Source organism: Ambystoma mexicanum, chromosome 1p (assembly GCF_040938575.1).
Source record: "Ambystoma mexicanum isolate Mex_15411 chromosome 1p, UKY_AmexF1_1, whole genome shotgun sequence".
NCBI lineage: Eukaryota > Metazoa > Chordata > Amphibia > Caudata > Ambystomatidae > Ambystoma > Ambystoma mexicanum.
The window spans coordinates 467,329,985-467,353,758 of NC_090921.1; the positions used below are offsets into that span (position 1 = coordinate 467,329,985).

The window sequence follows — 23,774 nt, forward strand, 5'->3', positions numbered from 1 at the left end:
CCGCTGGTTGCTGTCATCCGCTCTCGCAGCTTCCAGTGTTACGCCTATGCCGATGACACCCAGATTCTGGTCCGCTTAGAACTTGAACAGACTGAGGTGTCTGCGTGCCTGTGCGAGTGCCTGTTGGCTGGGAAGGACTGGATGGATAGCAACTGGCTTAAGCTGAACGGGACAAAACAGAGATTCTGGTAGTGGGTTCTTCCCCTACGGCCACTCTCTGGGCCCCTTCTTTCTGGTCGTCTGCTCTGGGGGACCCTTGCATCCCGGTGCCAATGGTCAAGAATCTGGGTGTCTATCTTCTTCTCTATCGATGTCTTCACAGGTGAGTGTGGTGTGCAAAATGGGCTTTTACTCCCTGAAGATACTCTGCAAGAAATTAGCCTTTCTACCGCTGGCCCTGCGTCCCTGGGTAGTATCCTCCCTGATCACTAGCCACATAGATTATTGTAATGCCCTTTATTTGACCCAGCTGAAGGGTCTTATCCAGCGGCTACAGCGCTTGCAGAACATGTCAGTGAGGATTTCCACCGGCTCTCCTTATGGAGCCCATTTCAGCCCTGTTATCCGCACCCTCCACTGGCTTCCGCTAGTGGAGAGGATTACATTTAAAGCCCTCTTCCTGGTTCACCAGGCATACTATCACCATGGTGCAGAGTATCTGCAGGACCAATTACCGCCTTATACCCCGGGCTGGACTCTTCGGTCTGGGGCAACTAACCTAGTGGGCCTTCTCAGTTGCGGCTGGAAACACTGGAATGGCCTCCTGGCGTCTATGCAGAGCTTGGATAATCATCTTGAATTTGGTTGCTCCCTTAAAACTTCCGTATTTTAGGTCAGCTGCTATCTGTGACTTCCTTAGTATCGTAGCGCCAAGATGAACTTGCGGTATACGTGCGCTCTATAGGTACAAATACCATAACATAAAATAACATGACCAATTTGGACTTCGTAACCAATTATTGGTTTATGCAATGCCCCATCCAAATTTTAACAGTAAGTGTATCATTGGTGAAGTATAACATGGGCCTAAATTCTGTAAAATTTGTTGGCCTCTACATTGCACCGGAGGGAAAACCTCTGGGCCTGGGTAAAACAGGTGCCTGTGCCCCATTGGTTACAATATGTTAAGTAAGAAAGAGAATGTGCCCATTATGGGATGTTATCGAGAAACAGACATGTACGTCATTGATTGAACCCGTCCTCTCACCTCCGACATACTGGATGAAGAACAATAAGACACTATGCATGACACCAGGTATAATTCCAATACTGCATTGAGTGTATGAGAGACGTTATGCACTCAGACAACCATACCGAATGTATCCGCAAAGTAAAGTGGTAGCAGGAGAGTTGCAGACACCGTTGACTATCGAAGAGCTGTAAAGGAAATCTAACAGGTGCAAAGTGACATCATAAGGAGAAGACACAATGACGGACCGAAACGATATGAGAATACTTAAACAATGAAGACGTAACTGAAGAAGTAAAGTAAACATATATACGAGTGAGAAGAAACCATATATACAAAGAAGATACGTAACCAGATGAGTAGTAAATGTATATACGCAGAAACGCAAGGTAGATGAGTCACATAGAAGATTGCTGCATAACACAGGTGTTGGAAAGATGGATGTCGGCTCTGAATAATAGTAAGTTAAACGCTTGAAAAAGAGAGACCAGGGTTGCAGAGCTGACAGATACTGGAAATACAAATTTGCGCATGAACAAAGAATAGCTGTTGGCCAGAGATCAAGAATGCCACAGCAAGAAGCAAAAGGAGCCAACGAGGATAAGCAATGTACGCAGGACATATGTCTCTTAGATTAAGTAATGAGCAAACATTTGTGAATGGCAAGTATTGAACAATTGAAGGTGCAGAAAGCATATGTGAGACGGAGCAACCAAGTCTCCAGAGGCAGAAGAGGGTACTGACTCCTGACATAATTGAATCAAACAGCCCTAAATAGAAAGGCGAGATGGACAAAATCATGGTCTCTTCACACATGGTCTAAGACCAGGAAACAAGGCCTATTCAGAAACTCCAGACGAAGATAACGATGTACCTTAACTCCCCTTAAAGTTCCAGAGAAGAGTACATCCAGCAAAGGTCAAGTACAATGAAGAGCCATTGGCTGAAGGCTTGGCTGATGAGCGATGGTAGACTGATTGGGCAAGTGGTCAGTAGTCTGACGTTGTTCTCTGCACCTGAGTTTTGTTTTGCTTACGTGCTGCTAATGAACCAAATGTCCAAGGTTGGGAGACAATGCCAACCAATCGTAAGGGCCTATGCAATGGTGAGCATACAATTTTGCAGAGGTCAATCCGCTCCTGTTATGCTGCTATAATCTGTATTGTACGTCATTAGAGAGAAATTAAAGCTATGCCTGCCAGATGAAGGGCAGCCAATGATGTTACTACCACTTATACCTTTTATTAGTAGATATGTTCCCTAATCAATCCCTCCGTCCGATAGGTTTAATTATGCCACATGGGATGATGTCATACTGACGTACATTGAGGTATAAAGCCTTTTGTGGAACTAAAATGTATTGAGAGTGTTTGGACTACAATTTGTTGTGCGCCAGGTTTGCCTACTTTAATAAGCTAATAATAAAGTAGTATTTTGCCATATCCTTTGAGTCTGTCCGGTTATTTGGGTCTGAGTTCATTTATTACGGTAATCCCATTCCACGCATGAGAACGGCCAAAGGTGCTAGAGCACAATGCCATCCTTTCCTCTGACTTGCACACAATCGCCCAGAGACACCAGTGTGTCCCAGCCAGAGATGTCTTTATGGGAGGACAAAAAGGGCCTGTGCCCAAGACACTCATCATGCGAGAGTACCCCACTTGTCTGCCAGATGAAAAATCACATTAAAAAAAATAGCACATGCCATCCACTTCAGAGGTTCTGAACCAGCTGCCTAGCTGTTGTCTACAGCTCATGTATAATCTGATCAGTTCCTTCTGTGCAGTGTTATTTGTTCACTATAGTGCATACAGCTTGTGTGCTCGCTATAGTAAAACCTGTGGAGCATTTTCACCTTTCTTTGGGGAATGTATTAATCACATGCAATAAACAAAGTTGAAATGCACCTTAATAAACTGAGTCTCTTGAAAATTCCAGAAAGGAGTTCAGTATGTTAGGCACTTCTTGCAGGGATCTGCGTTCATATGCCGGCTGTTCTCGCTTTACGGCGGATAAAAGACGTTGGTGATATTGAAACCTACTCTGCTACAAAACAACATACCTGAAGCAGATTTGTTAAAACTACATCAATTAGCTTTCAGTTACTTGCATAATCCCCTTGATGAATGAGAAGAAAAACTGCTACAGTGGAATGCTTCCCCTTGTGTATAACATGTTTATAGATAGATTCTCGAAAACATTTTGTTGTATGATCTGTGTACTTTCCAAGTCAGCTGTACAATGCAGGGTATTATTTTAGTTCATGAAAATCAAAAAATCACGAATAATTGCACCTTGCTTTGTGAAAAGAACTGGGAAACAATATGGCCACATGCTTACATTTCAGACTGGGCACAAATGTCAGCTTCATCATTTAAGCAAAGTGTGTAACCCTGGACAACTCATTTAATCTCAAAGTGTCTAACCTGTCAAAATTGCTTGGTCCTTAAATATTTCACAATTGTCAGCCCTCAAAAGCGTTTAAATTCCAAGGGGAGGCACCTACAAAATGCCACCCTCATAGTTTAACTAGCTATAATGTTGCTTACATGCATAATAATAGTGACCATTGCTATATTGCACACAACAGTCATGTGTTTTTTGCGGTCACTCATGCAAACACTGCTTGAAAACCCTGGTCCTCTTCTAATCTCAGTGTATGGTCAGGTATGAGCACCTTCCTCTGTGCTTCATATCTGTTCCCTGTATCCATGTTTGAGCATGTGTACATTCTTCGAGGGCTGCTAATCTGTTTTCTGTGTATATACTAGGTAATGTGTACCTTTTTCATACAGCTATTGACCTTTGTCCTACATCAATACCACAGCCTGTATACCATTGTTGTGGCTACTATTATTAAAATGTGTCCTCCTGTCCCTAGGCAAGAACACAGGTACCATCATCATGAACCGCTAATGTTATTACTACTACTCCGTCCGGAAAGACCTTCAAAACCCGAGGCATCAGTACACCTATACTGACTCGATTGCTGCAAAAAAAAAAGAAATGCGAAGAGAAGTGAGAAGAGCAAAACACGAAACGAGTTTAACCAAAAAAACAAAAATACATAGAGCCAAGCAAAAATTCAAAAATTGGTTAAAAAATGCAAAAATGATACAAGAACAAGAGAATGCAGAAAACATGATGTCTATTCTCAGAAACAACAACACCCGACGTCTATGGGACCTGTTAAACTCGAATACTAACAAACAAGAAGCAATGATAGTCGATGTTACTGAGCAAGACTGGACCAGATACTTCACCGAGTTATATAAAGAAAGGCCAGCAATTCAAGGGAAAACCATCACCCAAAAAGAAAACACATGGGAAGTTGTATATGAAGTAAAAGATCTCGAAAATGCGATCCAGAACCTAAATGCATCACAGGCCCCTGGTCCCGATGGGCTATCAAATGCAATTCTCAAAAAGGATCCTAAACCATGGGCGGAATTCTGCGGTGAAATTATTGACCTAATCAACAGCACCAAAACGATACCTACATCTTGGCAGTTGGCAACAATAATCCCCATATACAAACAGGGATCCACCAAAGATCCAATGAATTACCGACCGTTGGCATTACTAGATCCTCTGCGGAAAGTATTCGCAAACCACCTCCTAACAAGATTAAACGCATGGTCAAAACCGACCTACCACCAAGCAACTCGACAAACGGGATTTGTGAGAAGAATTGGCACAAGCATAAACCTATTAATTTTGAACATACAAAAACACGAAGCGGACAAGACGAACACCCAAGTGTATGTTGCATACGTAGACCTAAGACTCGCCTTCGACACCATCAACAGGGACCTTCTGTGGAAAAAAATATAGCTATGGGGATGTCCTAGCGACATACTAGCACCTATAAAACTCCTATATTCGAACACCAAGATCCAGGTGAGAATGACAGCAGATGGGATCATAAGCAACACAATCAGAACATGGTATGGGCTCAAACAAGGCTGCCAGTTGGCTGCTGCCCTATTTAACCTGTTCACATCTGACTACGAGGAAAGCATCAACTCCTCTAATATCAACCCCCCGAAACTTAACAACAGTGCGGTCCCATGTCTGATCTATGCTGATGACATTATTCTCCTTGCAAAAATGCCACGCGGTCTTCAGATTGCACTAAACAAAACGATTGAATACATAGATCACAACAAACTCACCATAAATATAAAAAAAACAAAAGTCATGACTTAACACGGAAAGCCCAAGGTAATTTCAAACTCCCGGTGTTCTTCCTTCAAAACCAACGATTGGAACAAGTCACCACATACAAGTACCTAGGAATTTGGATAAACCAATCAACGAGCGAAATTCCTTGGGCACTCCACTTAAAATCAAAAGTCAAATCGCTGGCCAGACAGGGTGTAATCATCCACCGGAAATTTGGTAAATTCTCGATCAAACCTGCCTTAGCTTTTTACAAGCAAAAAGTAACAGCAATCTTGACATACAGGGGGAATGCCTGATTAACATGGATCAATCTATATGGATCCAACTTGATCCCAGCTACTGGAGGAAAATCCTATCTCTACCACAATCAACCCCCATGCCACGTATATGCTACGAGGTCAGCCTACAATCTTTGCAATCCATAATCACGTGGAAAATCCTTGACACATACAGGAAACTGAATAACGAAGACAACATTGCAACACTTGATATATTTAGAGCATCGCCATCAACACCAAACAACTCTGTACTGACAAGATGGAGAGAAGCCGTAAAGCTCATATGCTCGGAAAAAATCACTCGACATGCTGATAAAAAGGCCTCAATAAGCCAAAAAGCATCTGGCTAGACTAAACTGGATTGAGACAGAAAAAAAGAAAGATGAATACAAGCTAAATCTCAAATGCGACGGAGAAGCAAGAGCAATAAACCAATTGCCCCATTACCTCAACCTATTCCCAGATCGCCAAATACGCGGCACCTTCCTAAGATTTAGGTTAAACATCCTTCCGACATGACAAATCTTAGGCATATGGACTCTGAATCCCTCGAACAGTACTAACTGCAGATTTTGCAAAGCCGCTGAAGAAACCATCAAACATATAATAATGGAATGTGAAGTTCTGAGTCAGAAAAGGCTGACATACAGTAAAAGATACGAGTCAGCAACCATCACATTGGACACTGAGGCACGATGGAGCTATATTTTAATGGGAAACAACAGAAAAATGGTGTCCATAATCGTCCACTTTTGGAAGGACATCACTGCTGCAAACTATACATAAGTGTTTTAAAGACTATGCTATTTTCGTTCAGAGATTCTTTCTTTTTACCGTTTTTATTTATATTATCGTTAAATTGTACCAATATGTTGCACAAATGTAAGGTTTAAGAAATAAACCAAATGCATTTTAAATTAAAAAAAAAAAATAAAAAAAATGTTGAATTTTGAAATGCCACCTCCTTATTATTCTGATTCCAGCATGGATGAAGGGGATGAAGGAGATATGAAGGCAACACCCATACTTATTTTAATTGCTGCCGGGGCAGCATATTAAACTTTGGGTTGTGATCATGATGAAGATGGATGGGGTAACCAGAGATTCTTGCACCCCTTTATTTCTTTATTACATATGGGGCCCCCAATGTGCATGTGCCCAGGGCCCCAAAATCCATGAAGACTGCCCTGGTCTCTGCAGCCTTTGCAAGCAAGCATATGAAATGTCCTTCTGCCGCCCTTTCCATTTAGCCTATGATTGATGACAAGTGTAGGAGAACGAGTATGTAGATGATTCATAGTTACTGGGCTATGGCAAAGTTGTGGTAAGACCAGCGCTTAAATATCTTATTTTATTTTATTGATCATTTGTAAGGCGCTTTATACAACATAATTGTGTTCCAAAGCGCCACAAGGCTAAATGGGAAGGGAACAGGGGAGATAATAACAGTGGCAAGAAACAAAAAGCAAGGATATTATATGCACAGTCGTGGGCCTACTAGGCATTGTGGCATTCAGCTGTGCAAGTGCAGTGATGTGAAGTGCAGGGAAGGGGGATGGAAAGTGGGAGAAGAGGAGTGGACAAGTGCTGGAGAAGGTCCCAAGGGGGAAGTGCTAAGGGGAGCCAGGAGGAGCACCTCAGGCTTAGTGCTAGAACAGGCAGCTCTCAAGTGTGGTATGTGGAGCCACCGGGCAGGGGCCCGCAGGGCAGTGCAGAAGGGGGGGAGGTGCTAGTAATGACCGTGAGGAAAGGCCTGAGAGCCTGTGGGGTTATTGAGGATCAGGCCACCAATCACAGCGGCAGTGGGGTGATTAGCAAGAAAGGGAGAGAGGAAAAGAGGTAGAGAAGAGCAGAGTTTTGGGCAGTTTCTGGAATTTAAGGCGGTTCAGCTCAAATATGAGAGAGGCAGGGAGGATGTATCAAAGGGAGGCACCAGCCGCGGAGAGAGATCTGCCCCCAATCTTTGCTCAGAGAGTTGGAAGTACAGAAGCATAAGGCTCTAGCAGGGGAGTATTTAGGGAGGGAAAGTTTGAGATTGTGTGGTCCTAAGCCTTAGAAGGCCTTGTGGATGTTGCAGTGGGTCTTGAATTTGATCCTTACAGTCACCGGGAGCCAGTGGAGCGATTTTATGATTTACGTCTGGGGAGGCTGCCGGCATGCGTGGCACCTCTTCTCTTTACTGTATCTTTTTCAGAGTTCTATGTTCTCTCGTGAGCACTACTTCTACAGATTGGCCAAGTGCTTGAGGTGCAGATGGAATTCTCATTTTCTCAGCAGCGTTAGGCCAAATATGTAGTCATAAGTTAAAGCAACATTGTTGGGGTTTCCCGACGGTAAACGTCATCACATACTAGCCACATAGTTTCAAAAAGTACCTGTTTATTTGCCTTCGCATATGTCAACCCCACACCTTTGATGACAGGTCCAGTGTATCCCGGCGGGCAGGCGTTACAGCGGAAGCCGGGCGTAGTGTTGATGCAGTCAACTTGATGGAAGCATGGATTTACACTGCACTGTAAAGACAATAATGAGCATGTAGTTAGGTTCTGTGGATTGAGCGCAAAGAACTGCTTGGTCCCACAAAGACATCAATATGGATTATGAAAAAGGTCAGCACAGAAATGATAGACATAATGCAGAAAAATCATCGGGAGAAGATTCCCCTAAAGTCATCTTGCCTTTACTGCGCCTCGAATGTAATTAATGGAAATGACACAAGACAACACGTTTCTGAAGAATGTTACCATGTACCTTTAAAAATAATAGATGAATGTTTCCTGTGGGTAGACTTCTATTCAATAAATACCAAAATAAAATGAAATAACAATTAAATAAATGACATTACAGGGAAAACAAACTATTGGTTTACCATTAATTGGCTGTAGCCTTAGTTTAAAAAATGGAGTGCCTACAGTTTGTCAATGACAAGATAGCAAATATACAAGAACTATATAAATGGTACAAATGAAGTGGAAATATAATCATGTATTCCAAAATATATATATATTTTTAAAGTTTTATTGGTTTCATGCAAACATACAAGAAAGCAAAAAGAAACCTGTAACAGTTTACATCACTTCCTCAAAATAAAAAAAACATAAGGAAAACAATATTACGTCTCCACCCATCTCCCTACCTAACATCCTAGAAAGAGGAAAGAGAAGAACACAAACTTAAAACAGGGGAGGTAGAGGACAAATGCTGCACACAATCCCAAAGGGGAATTACCACAGACTCCTAAGCCCTTATCCTATATGCATCATAGACATATTTAAAAATAGCCTCCTCCCCAGGTTAAAACCAATTCCAGAAACCTTTCCTATATACATGGTCACAGTACTTCAAAATAGCTGTCTCCTCCCACAGACGAGTGAAATAATCAGAAGTAACATTGCCTTAGTTCAACTTTTCGTCTCTTAAGATTAACTCAACTAATTCATTGCCGCAGATACCAGGCCAACTCTTTCCCCCAATAACACCAGCTCCCACCATTCTCCCACTGTCAATTATAATGTTTTGCCCAATTGCTCTCCAAAATAGAGTGTGCTGAGCTCAGTTAGAGCCGTATACCTCGTTGCCAAGTGGGCTAATGATTCAACCTGGCCCTTTTCCTCACAATATTGGCAATAAGCATTGATCTCCTGTATTTGGTGCCTTCTTTATTGAACTTCTTTCGTATGCAAGATGTTCAGGCGACATCTCAACAAGAGGTCTCTATAATGGCCCGATGGGAACTTCTGGCGGTACCTCGGTAGATCATTCAAACCTTTCTTCTCTTTCCACAAACCACACCTCTAGGTATCCATCCCTTTGGCTTCAGCTGTTTCTATCCAATCTTTTTTTTCAAGAAGAACTTTTACTTTCGATAGATTCCCCGCGAGAACCTTACATTTTGATATTATGATGATGTATGACGCTATTTTCAGTTGGTTGCCAGTCAAAGGATCGACAGTGAAAGGGTCGACAGGTCAAAGTATCGACACCAAAGGGTCGACAGGTCAAAGGATCGATTTTTTTTTCACATATGTTTTTTTTGGGGGGGTCCCCCCAACCTCCTTTTTTTGCTAAAAAACACCTTTTTACCCTAAACGAAAACCTAAAAAAATATATAAAATTAAAAAAAATATTCGATCCTTTGACCTGTCCACCCTTTGGTGTCGATCCTTTGACCTGTCGACCCTTTAGATTCGATCCTTTGACTAGACACCTTTTCAGTTTCCATTCTGTAACAGCCTTTTCATCCTGCTCTTGAGATCTTAAGATGGCAAACGGGAGCACACCCTCCACCATTGTACATTTCCAATACAGCGATATAGATTTCCATAACACTACAGATGCCATGGATTGTAAGCGAAGTTCATGTTGTATCGCTACCACCGGAAGCGATTTTGCCAGCCTCAATACTTTGCACCAAAAGTAACTCTCCAATAACGGCCACACTTCCCATGTGAGGTTTAGTATAGCTTTGGCACCGTATGTTTGCACTTGAACAACTTTCTGTTTGTAGAAGGTGATTACCAGTGTCAGAGAAATATTGCTTGTAGATGGCTGCCCCCTGAGTGGATAACTTATTCAATGCATCCCTCAGGAATATGTAATGGCCTTTTTCATTCAGATTTTTATTTATCACAGTTCCCAAATAAACAATTGTTTCAACAATGTCCAGGGGCTGATCTTCCACCCTCCACCGAAAGGTCTCCTTCCGTTTTCTGCCTGCCGATGAAATATATAATACCTTAGATTTCTTGGTATTCCAAAATATATTAACTAAAAATACTCAAGTACACCTATGGGATAGTGCCACTCTAAACCTTTGCCACCATCATATGGAGACTGCTGTGATAGAAAATAACATACAAATGCTTTTCATAAAACAATCTCCTCCAATTCCATACCTTATGCTTTAATTTTATTATTTGTATTTATATAGCACTACAAACCCTCAGGTATCTGAGTGCTGCTTATTACCCATGGTGTGTGATGCTCATTTATCAACCTCGGAAGGATGAAAGGGTGAGTTTGGCCCTGCCGGGATTTGTGTCGGCAGGGTCTGCATGGATGTCAAAGCGAGCTCTCTACTCAGTGTGCTATCTGACCGGCTTGCATCCTCTTCTTACTCAGTGAGAGAAATCGGCACACACGCATGCACAGACACTCCACATGACACACAGACCACTCACCCCCTAGCTCACTCACCTACACCAACCCACCCAACCTACACCAACAAATGTTTGAAGAATATATGGCCAAACGGTGCACTATAGTCATAGTTTGTCCACATATGCACGAGGGATAATGTAGAAAGGGAGTTTGTAAAATAATTTAAGATTTCATGGTCTGCTGCAACACTGAGGAGAATATGTCCTCTGCACAAGGAAACACAAGTCTGTCCCCAACAGAAATGTGACGCAGAGCGGGAACATGATTCCAGTGCGGATCGTATTCCCTGGACTCAAGGAGGACAGACACATGGGCATCATCAAACATGTTTCGGGAGAATGAGCACCAGGTTTACATACCTTTATCCAAATTACGAAATCCATTTCACCCTTCCTCTGCCAGTGAACATTTCATCAGAATCCCCGTGCCAGAAAATAAAACACAGAGCGCTCATGCTTCAGAAGGTCATCCAGTCATGTGTTTACTTTGTATGCTAGGACTTATTGTTAAGGCAGAAGTACAAGTCCGAGAAGTCAAAAATGAAACCAGGACTGGGTGATATTCCCACTCACGGCAAGGGCGAAATAGACAGCGCTGAAAACAATATTTGTTTATTTTATGTATTGTGCATTTGTAAGGCGCTTATATATTGAGTACATTGTGTTTCAAAGCATCCACAGGGCAACGGGGAGGAAACATGGGAATGAAAAGCAAATATAACAATGAAAGAAATAGGCAGTTCTTGTGAGCATTCAGAAGGCGCAAGTGCAGAGAGAGAAGGGATGGGGACAGGGAAGTGCTAAGAGTAAGAACGGATGGAAGTTATTTTATGTTATGTTACTTTGCATTTATACAGCGCCTTATGTATCATTGATATGATCTCAAGGCGCTGGTAGGTTGAACGCCCTCGAGAACCGTAGTTCAAGTCAGTAGAGAGAGAGAGAGAGTCATAAGGTGCTTGTGTGCACCGGATATGTGTGCAGCAGGTGTGGCACTCGTATGATAGCTGCTTCTTAACGGTAGGTGTGGTGGTTGGGAGATCAGGAGTATGTGTTTGTTCTGGCAGGGTGATACCAGACTGATTCTGGCTGCTTTAGGCCTGAGGAGAACGCCTAGGCTGGCGGGTGTGCAGCCAGGTGTGTTTAGTTAGGATGATGGGGGGTGTGTGGCAGGTGTTGGTATGAGAACAGCTATACCGAATGTGTCATAGTATCGCTGTGTTCTAGTTGAGTGGTGGTGTATAGAAGAGAGTAAGCGTGGTGATTGATATGGTGGTTTTCAGTAGGTGCTTGAGATCGAGCGCCTTCATGCTCCATGCATTCCATGCACTCCAACCATTCCATGCACTCTAACCGTTCCATGTACTGCTACCGTTCCATGCATTTCAGCCGTTTCATGCACTCCAGCCATTCCATGCACTCCAACCGTTTCATGCACTCCAACCACTCCACGCACACTTCATCCGCTCCATGTAGGTCGTCCGCTCCAGGGTCTTCATCCGCTCCAGGCACTTCATCGTTTCCACCCACGTCATCCATTCCACATACGTCATCCGTTCCACACATGTCATCCGTTCCACACACGTCGCACTCTTCATCCGTTCCACACACATCATCCGTTCCACACATGTGGCGCTCTTCAACCGCTCCACCCTCTTCATCCGCTCCACCCTCTTCATCGGCGCCACGCTCTTCATCAGTGCCACGCTCTTTATCGGCGCCACACTCTTCATCCGCGCCACACTCTTCATCCCCTCCATACTCTTCATCCACTCCACACTCTTCAACCGCTCCACACTCTTCATCCAGTCCACCCTCTTCGTCCGCTCCACCCTCTTCGTCCGCTCCATGCTCTTCATCCGCGCCACGCTCTTCATCCGCGCCACACTCTTCATCTGCGCCAAACTCTTCATACGCTCCACACTCTTCATACGCTCCACACTCTTCATCTGCTCCACACTCTTTATCCGCTTCACACTCTTTATCCGTTCTACGTGGATGGCGGATTTACCGCCCCATTCCAAGGTGAGTGGGGCGGTAAATCCCCATTTCCCATTTTACCCTTTCCCATTCCCATTTTTGCCCCATAGGGCATAATGGGAGTGGGGAAGGCGCTAATTACGCCACCGTAAATTACGGTGGCGTAATTAGCACCAAGGCGGTTTAGCGCCATGGATTTTAACGGCTGCTAAAAGCAGCCATTAAAATCGGAATCAGGCGTTAAGGGTTAACGACGGCGTTAACCCTTAACGCCCGAGTTGTAATGAGGCCCATTGATTGCTGTTATCCAGTTAGAGTTAAGAGTCGATTTTAGGGGAAGAGCCACGTTTTTAGTAATTTGCGGAAAGACATGAGGTTCTCGGTGAGTCGGATGTGGGGTGGAAGTGCGTTCCATAGAGTGGGGGCTAGGGCTGAGACTGATGATCCACCTAACCAGACTGAGTTGGTTTTTGATATGATTAGGAGGCCGGCAGAGCTTGATCTTAGAGTGTGTGGGGGATGGTAGGGTTTTAGTTTGTCTTGAAGATATTGAGGTCCAGTTTTATGCGTTGCTCAGTGAGAGATGCATAAGGTTTTGAAGGTCACCCTTCGGGCAATCGGAAACCAGTGCAGAGTTTTGAGGGCTGGGGAGATGTGATCTCTTGGGCTAAGTGCTAGAAGCAGTTTGGCTGCAGCGTTTTGTGCTCTTTGTAGTTTAGTCAGTTGGTACGCATGGACTCCGAGGTAGAGTGGGTTAGCATAGTCCAGTCTTGACATAACAATTGATTGGACCGAAGAGAGTCTGTTGGGGAAGGAGATGTATGGAAAAAAGTGCCTAAGAGTTTTAAGGTGGTGGGTGTAAGAGAGCTAGTTTGTTGGTTAGAGAGGTTGTTCTTTCGAGAGCTGTGGTGTAAAAGTGTAGAGAGAGTCGCACAGTGAGTGTGAGGGGGTGGGAAGGGTGGTGGTACATGATGGTTTGGTGAATTTGGTGATGATTTTGTGAAGTTCTTTGCTGGGGTTTTTACACTTTAGGATTCGGAGTTGTAATGGGCTTTTTTAGCTTTCCGGATTTCGGCCTTGTAGTGGCGATGGTGCCGGGCCAAGGGGGATCTGCTCTTGGCAGTTTTGTCTTTCCACCATTTTCATTCTAGGGATTTATATAGCTGTTTGGTGGTCTTCAGATCTGGTGTGAACCATCTCGTAAAAAAGGCCATGGCGAGCTGATGGTTTGCAAGAGGGGGTGAGCGGGATTAGTGAGGTGTTGAGTCAAAGGCGTCGGAGGTTAGGGGGTTCCATGTGATATTTTCGCCGCAAAAATATTGTGATGCAAAAATATCGCCATATTTTTCCGGGGAAAATAACACATGGACCCTGCGGGGGACACCCCCGCAACCCCCGCATCATTTTTTTAAGTGCGGGGGACACCCCCACAACCCCCGCTCCTAATATTTTCGCCACCAAAAATATCGCCTATGGCCGTTCCCGACGACCATATGTATGGTGATATTTTTGCTGGTGAAAATATTACCTGATACCGGTTAGGGGTTCATTGGGTAGGCGGGTAGAAGGATGACACTGAAGGAGAGCATCGGCTAGGTCGGGAAGGATTTTTAGTTTCTTCCAGCATTTGCGTAGATTCTGAGGTTCTGGTTTAGGTAATGGGAGAGGGTTGGGTGAGCGAATGGCGAAAAAAACAATGAAGTGATCGGACCAGATGATAGGGGTGGGGGGGTTTAGGTGTATCAGGTTGTGGTAGCTGAAGATGGCGTCAAGTGTGTGTGCTTTATAGTGAGTTGGCCCGTTTATGTGGGTATGGAGGTTAATTGCGCCTAGGCCGTCAACCAGAGAGTAGGTCATAGGGTTGGTGGGGATGTCAAGCCATATGTTGAAGTCTCCTAGAAGGGTGAGGGTGGGATGGTTTAGTTGGAGGATGGCAATAGAGTCGCAGAGGTTGTTTGAGAATTGTCTATCATAGCCTGGGGGTCTGTAGATGATTAGGAAGCTGTGGGAGAACGAAGGGGGGAGGGAGAGTTTTACGAGGAGTGATTCGCCGGAAGGAATGGATGGCTGGTTGGCGATGATTGAGGCGTAGAAGTGAGACTTGATGGCGATTGCTATTCCTCCTCCTCTAGAGGGATGGTTCAGTGGGAGAGGGAGTAGTTTGGGGGAAAGGCTCCATTGGCGATAGGGTTGAAGTCGTCAGAGAACCAGGTTTCCGTGATAAAGACCAGGTCCGGTTTGTCAGAGGCGAGGAGGTCAAAGATGCTGTGTCTGTTTTTGCTACAGATCAGGCATTAAAAAGGATGCAATTTACTTCGGTACAGGAGGGTGATGAGGGAGTTGCAGAGGAGGGGGGTTAGGGGGAGGAGGTGGAAAATGGGGAGCTAGAGGGGGGGTGCTTGGTGGTCGATGGGAAGAGTAGGTGGGCAGTTGAGTTGGTGGGTTTGAGGGGGCTTGGACTGGCGTGACGGGTTGACTGGATTGGGGTCAGAGGATTTGAAGGAGGGGTTAGGCATTTCGGTTGTGGAAGTACTACGGAGTAAGTTGCAGCTATTGAGTGGCTGGCAGAGATCACTTGGTAGGAATGGTCAGCTGCCAATAATTACATGCAGGCCTGTGATAGCACAGACCAATGGGTGCCTGAGGCAAGTGCTGGGAGTTAACGGAGGCTGAAGGCGATTGGGGGTGGGAGTCCAGGACCCAGGTAGACACATAAGGGCCTTGGTCACCAATCTCAGCAACTGTGGGGTTTAGCAAAGGAGGCAGTGGGGGAAGGAGGAAATGAAAAGGAAGCTTCTGGAATTTGAGGAGGTCCGGCTCAAGATGAAGAGGAAAAGGGAGGCTGTTCCAAAGGAGGGGGCCAGCTAAGGAGAAAGACCGGCCACCTGCTCACTGTTTAACAAATCACTTGACACTCAGAGAGTTGGTGCCGAAGGAGTGTAAATATCTGGAGGGAGAGTATTTAATGAGAGCCAGTTGTAGATAGCGTGGTCCCCAGCCCCAGACAGCCCTATGGATGAGGCAGAGGGATTTGAATTTGATCCTTGCAGCGACCGGGAACCAGTGAAGAGTTTCTAGGGCTGGAGAGATGCGGTCCCTGGGCTTGAGGCCAAGGATAAGTCTTGCAGCCCTATTCATGATTAGTTTGAGAGGACTTAGAGTGGAAGAGGGTAGATTAAGGGAGAGGCTATTCCAGTGGTCAGTCCTAGAGAGTACCAGAGCTCTAGAGACATTGAGCTTCTGGGGGAAAGTGATGAAAGGACGATTCCCTTAAGAAGGTGGAGTTGAAAGTGGACCTTCTTGGCAATGTCCTGGATGTGAGGGAGGAAGGAGAGAGAGGAGTCATAAATGACTCCTCGGTTTTTGGCTTCAGATGAAGGAGAAGGGGGTGAACCCAAAGAGGGTGGCCAGAGTGAGGGGAAGAAAGAGAGAGCAGGAGACCCTATGGGAAGGACCTCAGGCTTGCTGGCATTTAGGCAGGGATCATTGGAGGCACACCAGGACAGGATGGCAGATAGGCAGTCAGGAATGATGAAGGAAGAAAGGAGAGGATCAGGGGAAGGTTTGAAGAAGAGTTTTGTGTCAACAGCATAACACTGGAAGTGATAGGAGAAGGTGGAAATTAGGTGTGCAAGCAGAGCAAGATAGATGTTAAAGAGCCATGGAGAATGGTTGGAGCCCTGAGGGACACCACATGTGGAGATAGAGGTGGGAGAGGAGAAAGAGCCCAGGATGACCTTGGTGGGGGGGTCATTGAGGAAGGAGGTCAGCCAGTCCAGTGCCTGCTCCGAGATATCTTGGGTATTGTGGAGCCGTTTTATGAGGATGAAATGGTTGACCGTGTCAAATGCAGGGGAGAGATCAAGTAGAATGAGAACGGTAAGAGAGTTAGAGTCAAGAGATGCAAACAGTTCTTAACAGGTGTTCAGAAGAGCAGTTTCCGTGCCTCTGGATGCTCGTAATCCAGATTGATGGTCGTGTAGGCAACCAAAAAGCTCAGTATGCTGGGTCAGTTTAGTGGAAGACCAGCTTCTTCAAGAGTTTCCCAAGAAAGGGGATGATGGAGATGGAGCGGTAGTTAACCGGACAGGAGGGGTCTGCAGAAGGTTTTTTCAGGATGGGGACACAAGAGAGTGCTTGGAGGAAGAAGTGAAAGGCCCAGTAGCAAAATAGTGATTGCAGAAATCAGCAAGCGCAGGGGCAAGAGAAGCAATATATTCCTTAATAGTTCTGGAAGAACAGGGGGAGACCTGTTTGGAAGAGACCTTTATAGAGTGGACAACTCTAGTGAGGCCTCTTGGAATTGTTGCAATTATATAGCTTGTTGCAGTCCTTTTATACCTGTACAAATAATGGAGGGCGCTGCCTATGGCATCAGAGTTCCCATCAAAATACCTTAGAGTTTTGCCAATAAATCTGGGTGCTATCATTAGAACAAGACTGCTGGTTAAGGTGACATTCTGCTGGCAGGATAATATAAAGGTGCTGGTTAATGCGCCAATGAGCACACAGTAACACAGGACTGCTGCTCGAAGTGACAAAGCCAGTGATGATGGTCTGTGTGCATGGAGTGATGCTCAATGTGGCACAGTATGACAAGGCTTTGTTCAATGTTGGAAGGGTGGCACTTAATATGGAGTGAATACTGCTCTATTTGCCAAGGTGAAGATGGAAGCTCATTTGGCACTTAGGGAACAACTTCATACTATACAGACGTCTATTTTTAAAACATATTTGTATAGAGTAAGACAAGGGGCCGGAATTCGGCCCAATGCTATTACTGTTACTGCCACTTGGTCTGGTGGTATTACCGCCAGATTGCAAGTGGCGGTGTAAGTCCCAATTTTTAGGAGTCCCTAGCACTCAATGGGGCTTTTTGGTAATTCCGCCACAGTAATTCTGCTGAAAATGGGTGAATCCTCCAACTTTCTGCCACACTCATAGATGGGCTGTGCGGTATTGCAGTGGTAACAGTATTACCGGTGCATTTTTACTGCACCGTCCAACTCATAACGAGGCCCTTTAAAGTGTGATATTGTTTTCAGTTGCGACTGAATTTTTTAATTGGAGGGATGTAAATCTTTTCCATGAAAATGGGTAAGTGACGTACTGTAGCGAGGGAGCCCAAACCAAGCAAGGGGATTCAAGGTGGTTCTCCCCACAAAAACATTTTTTAAATAGTGGGTTACAATGGAGCATTTTACAGGATACATTCTGTGAAAAATTGGGTCAATAGCCTTACAGTTTATATTTGGTTTTGTAGGGTAACACATGAAAAAATCCAATAGATGCACACCACCAACAGCGCACAGAGCATTTTCCAACTCATTTTCATGATGGCACTTGCCACAATATATGCCAGTATAAAAAACAACGTCATGCTGACTGTGCCAATAAATGGCAGAATGTTCATATAAAACCATGGTCCTGTTGTCTTTGCCAGTACAAAATGCCATGCCGCAGTTAGAAAATATATCCAGACTAGCTGCACCAATGTAGCCATTTAATAAGACCCGTCATGTTTCGTTTATCCTTGATGGACAGTAAATAATGCCATGCCACAGGAAGGCAACATAACCAGACTGGCTGCAGCAATGCAGGACAGTCTAGCCATGTAACAACACTTAATATGTTTTCTTTAGCCATGATGCAGAGTAAAAATTGCCATGCCATGCCAGAGTCAGAAAAACATAACAAGAGTGGCTGCAGTAAAGTAGACCAATATAGCCATATAACAACACTTATCATATTTGCTTTAACTTTGATACCATTTAAGAATGCCATTCTAGGGTCACAGAAGGGCCAGGAGGACACATAAGGGCCCTGGTCACCAATCTCAGCAACAGTGGGGTTTAGCAGAGGAGGGAGGGAGAGAAGGAAGAAGTGAAGAGGGAAGTCTTGAGGAGTTTCTGGAATTTGAGGCGATATGGCTCAAGACGAAGAGGAAGGGGAGGCTGTTCCATAAGAGGGAGCCTGCTGAGGAAAGCGATCAACCACCAACTCGCTGTTTAGCGAAGCACTTGTCACGCAGAGAGTTGGTGCCGAAAAAACGTACAAATCTGAACGTAATAAACCTTGACTCCCAGTAAAAAATGCTGTGTTCTGAGCTCAAACCTCCTCAGAAATCACAATGCTTGGGACGCATCTTGTACTTCCTCTGTGAGGAGAAATGCCAGCAAGCCTGACCAACCTCATTTGGTCTGCTCAATGGATTAAATGGATTAAATTATTAAACCTCTAGACTCGGTGGCTCATTCCAAAGCATTATAAGTACCTCAATCCGCTCGCCTTCCTATATTTTCATAAGACATTTTCAGAGTACCCAATTTTGTTTTGTCTTTTTACTGCTTATTTTATTCTTGCCTGCATTTTTCCTCATGCATTATAATACCCAGAGTGTACACTTTGTATAACTCTAGACTGAATTATCTGTGGACCTGCAATAAAGGGTGGAGTATTTGTCATTTTTATGAATTGCCTATGTTTGAATGAAGAATACATTTTTATAGAACCGCGCTTGCAAAGGTGTTTGTTACTTAGTGTACTATTGTTGTTTGGATGCTTTTGCTGCTAACTCACATCTCTGAAAAGTATAACCTGCTCCTGCCCATGTTACCAAAGTATAAGCAAGGAAGGTATATGATTACAATTTTACATGTTCTACCTTTATGATTAAGACACCACTGAACTGAGCTGTCGTACAATATTGTGAATAGCGCATAGAAGCCTTTGCTGTCCCTTGTACTTCTTCTGGCCAGTATTGGGTTTTGGTCTTTAGCATTCTTTAACATCTTATTTTGTTCTAATACTAATGCCAGAGAATGTTTGTCAAAAAGGTGGGATTTTTGTATCCTGTTGTTATAATGTGCAGTGCTTTAGTGTAAAGCACTATATAAACAAAAATAAATACAAATACAAATAAATTAAAACCTCAGTCATTTGAGATACTTGTATTACACTCAGTACTGGATATTTGTAAACTCTAAACTATAACAAGGTGTCATAAGCATGTGTATAGTAATACAATTGGTTAAAAAAGCAAGTGGGCAGGGGAAGGAATTGACCAGTAAGAGGGGCACCGCTGATAGGAGGATAACACCGAGACTAGAACAGTGCTACAGAATGATCTAGAAGAGTGTTTTGATAGTGTTTAGAAAGCCACCAAAAACTCAAGTAGACATTTGGTTCCATCATCAGCGGTCAATCGACAATCTTAAGCCACGCGGACTAAAACAGAGTCAGTTGATACAGTTGAATAGAAGTTTGTCTACCAATGATCTAGATGGTTAATGAGCAACTTCTATTGGATTAATTTGAAATGCAAGAAAATATATTATAGAAAAGGACATCAAACATAAAAATACATCAAGTTTTAAAATAATGGTTGCGCTGTCAAAAATTATAAAAATAATGTATCACTTTTGCTATCCCCTTCTACATCAGATTAAAACCCAACCCCTGCCTCCTTGAGACAATTCAACCTGTTTCCATGCCCTGCTCCCATACTATGGAAGCGCCTCTTGGGTTGATTTTAGCCAGGGCATAGAATTCCCGACCTTTCTAATCCACTTGAGCAAGGTCAGAGTCCTTAACCAATAGTGGCTCAATTTAGTGTATTGTGGGCAAAAGAGGCAGACATGTGTTTCAGTGTCCAAAGTCCTCAAATGTATTACTTACCTGAACTCATTAGTTTGCAAATGTGTCCATAACAAAAAAGTCATTGATGCAGAAGTGGGCCAAACCATGACTTTGTGAAGTTGCTCTCCTCCTGCCAACATAAACTCACGCAGGTGTGATTTAAATCCATAGTCCTATTTGGACTCAAGACACATAAAGTAGATACAAACAAGGATTTTTTTTCTAATGAACACCTAATAATTTAAGGATTTGAATTGCTCTCAAATAAGTTTAACAATTTCTTATTTTTAGAGACCGGAGATATCCTCACTCTATGCAACCTCAAGAGAAAAGGGATCAATTAATATATGCCAAAAATGGAGTCTGAATGGACATCTCCAATTTAAAAAGTTATGAAGTGACCTCCAGCTTTCGGGTGCACCCATAATTGTCCACATAAAGCATTACATTCTACATGATCCAATACTGGTGGGATGCCAGCCTTGCCTTGTGTTATCGTGAGTGGAGTTCCCTTGCCTACTTCAAACAGCAGCAGCCATATATATCTGTTTTCTACTCCACCTAAAGGGCAAGATGTTTTAACGTCCAATCGCTTGGTTGCATGAGTTACTGGATCCTAGTAGATGTCAAGACCTTCTCACAGCACATTGCTCTGACTACAGGCTCTGTCAGAGCTGCTTCATCATAGACCTACCATTTCTGCTGGCATCAAGTTGTCCTTGCCAAATTGAACAAGCCATTCTCACACCCTGGGATATGATAACCTCTCTCTAAATTAATAGGCAAGCGTAGGGGAATTTGATCAGACTTACACAAGTTCAAAAGTTGGTTATGCTGGCCGGTTGAACAAAGGTGCTCAGTCATCATTTTTAGGCCCAGTGCTCAGTGTGAAGACTTTTGATGTTTCCTTTCACTTATCCATCACCAAACCCTCATTCCTTTTCTTCTTTAAGTTCCCAACCCAATGAACATGTTTTCTTTTTTTTTTTTATTGGCTACAGAAAGAGTCAGAGGTGCACGCAACCATCTCAGCCCTCAGGTTGGACGTTCCTTGTAGTTGGGGGGAAACCTCAGGATAGCGTTCAAGTAGTTTACGATCGTGCAAACATATTTGGCATTTTGTCCAGAAGAAATCAGAAGCCACCAAGTAGACATATCTCCATCCTTAGGGGCATATTTGCCTAGATGAATAGAACAAAGGTTGTCAATGGCTGGACATATTAGAATTAAATGTTTCAAAGTTTCAACCGAAACTGCACAAAAGCGACAAAGGTTATTATTTACATTAGGCTGATTCCTTTGAAGTAGAATTTCCTTCGTATTCAGCGTATTTAAGCGGAAACGAAGGAATTGTTCCCGGTAATAACAAGTATAGCATTGAGTCAGGTAATAGGGCTGGCAGTTTAGTTTTTTTTTAGCGTTGCCTAGCCATTGGGAAGCAGCGAGGTTTGTATGTTTTTCCACATTAACAATCCATGCCCATGCTTCAAATTTTCTTTTGGCCACTTGAGGACGGGAAAATAGATCAAAATTGTTAATATCTGCTGCAACAATCCACTCTTGAACTCTTATACTCCATTGATCCAACAGGCAGCTGATTTTAGTGTCGTCAGAGACGGTGAATATTCCATAGGCTGGCGCACCGCGCGCTTCTCTCATCTTACGCCACAACGAGATGGACTTCCAGATCACATGGGTAAAGAGTGAATTCAGCGATAGTTCATGATGGATCAACATGATTGGAATACAGTTCGGAAGGTTGAGGACACGTCCCCAAAAGAGACCCTCTAATACATTCCAATTTTGCTTGCTAATATTCCATCCCGCTTCTGCACCAAATGTTAAGATGGGTACTACCTTTTGGAGGTAGAACGTTAGGACTGGAGTCAGGGAACATTTTCCAAAGATTTTGTTGATCTTGGCCGCTTGTAGCGCTAGACCTACGGCTTTCTGTTTTAGACCTTTTGGCCATTGTGCTTCACAGATTGAGTTATTAAATTCAATACCCAAATAACGGATCAAATTAACTGAAGTTAACGGCTGACCACCAACAGCCCATTTGAATGCACGGTCTCTTCTGCCTGATGTAGGTCCAATAGACAAGATTTTAGTTTTTTCTGTATTGATGACAAGTTCGTTATTGACTAAGTAGTTATTCAAGCAGCTTAGAAGTCGTTGGAGGCCGATCTGTGTGCTATCAATCAGAACGAGATCATCAGCATAAGCGATATAACGAACAGAAGTCTTATTTAGACATGGGGGAAAGAAGTGGGCTTGTTCGAGGTGAGTCGGGAGATCTGCTAAAAATAATTTAAATAGGTCTGCCGCGAGCGGACAGCCTTGCTTGACTCCTCTTGTAGTTGGAATACTGTCAGATAGAACGCCATTCTTATTGATGCGAACTCGAAAAGAAGTGTTCGTATGCAGCGCCATTATTGGATTAAGGATGGCCATAGGGCATTTCCATTTAATTAATTTCGCCCATAACAAATCACGATTGATTCCATCAAACGCTTGCTTCATATCAATGAAGGCTAGATGAAGTTTGGTTTTACGTTTAAGGGCGTTCAGTTTCAGGGCAGTTAAAATTGAAAGGTTTACATCTACTCCTGTGCCCTTAGAAAACCCTGTTTGACGAACATCAAGGATTCCTGAGTTTTTCGCCCAATTCACAAGTTTCAGTCTCAGATTGGATCCAAAAAGTTTTCCAATAGAGTCCAAGAGGGCAATAGGACGATAGTTTTCAGGTTTGTCCCAACTGCCCTTCTTGTGAATAGGGATCACGATAGCAGTTAGCCAGGACTCAGGCAAACGAATGGATTCAGCAATCTTTTGGAAAAGACACTCAATGAAAGGGGCCCAGATTTGTGGATTTTTCTTTAGCGTCACATTGCTGATCATATCTGGACCCGCAGCGCGTGAATTTTTGAGTGACTTAATGGCATCCACAATGTCAGTGTGCAGCATTTGCACATCCCATGGTGCTGATGTGGCAACAGAATCGATTTTTGGAAACTTGGAATAGCTGTTGAACACTGACCCAAAATGTTTACACCAGGCGTCGCCAGACATGGTGTTCTGCGTCGAATTTACTCCGCTGTACGGGCCCATATTTAGTATTTTCCAAATGTCGCGTGTGTTCTTTGTGATCAGTAGCTCCATCATCAGTTCAGCACGATCTTGGTCAACAATAGCTCTGTGGGAATTCATCCAGTTTCTATAAGTCGTGCGTCTAGCTTTTACTTCCTCCAGCTTAATCAAAATTGGTACATTTTTTTGGTTTTTTATTCTGCGGACATCTTTTCTGAGCTCTTTCTTTTTGTCATCAAGCATTTTGCTAAACAG

The 23,774-nt window shown here is 43.7% G+C and overlaps 1 protein-coding gene across 2 annotated transcripts in view; it reads right to left on the reverse strand.

Moving 5' to 3' along the window:
- Positions 1–23,774, reverse strand: part of COMP (cartilage oligomeric matrix protein) — a 676,605-nt gene that overhangs the window by 351,278 nt on the left and 301,553 nt on the right. For both annotated transcript variants that reach the window (XM_069649319.1, XM_069649318.1), the window contains exon 5: positions 8,028–8,165. In XM_069649319.1, coding sequence (XP_069505420.1) covers positions 8,028–8,165 — 138 coding nt within the window. The remainder of the gene's footprint in view (positions 1–8,027; positions 8,166–23,774) is intronic.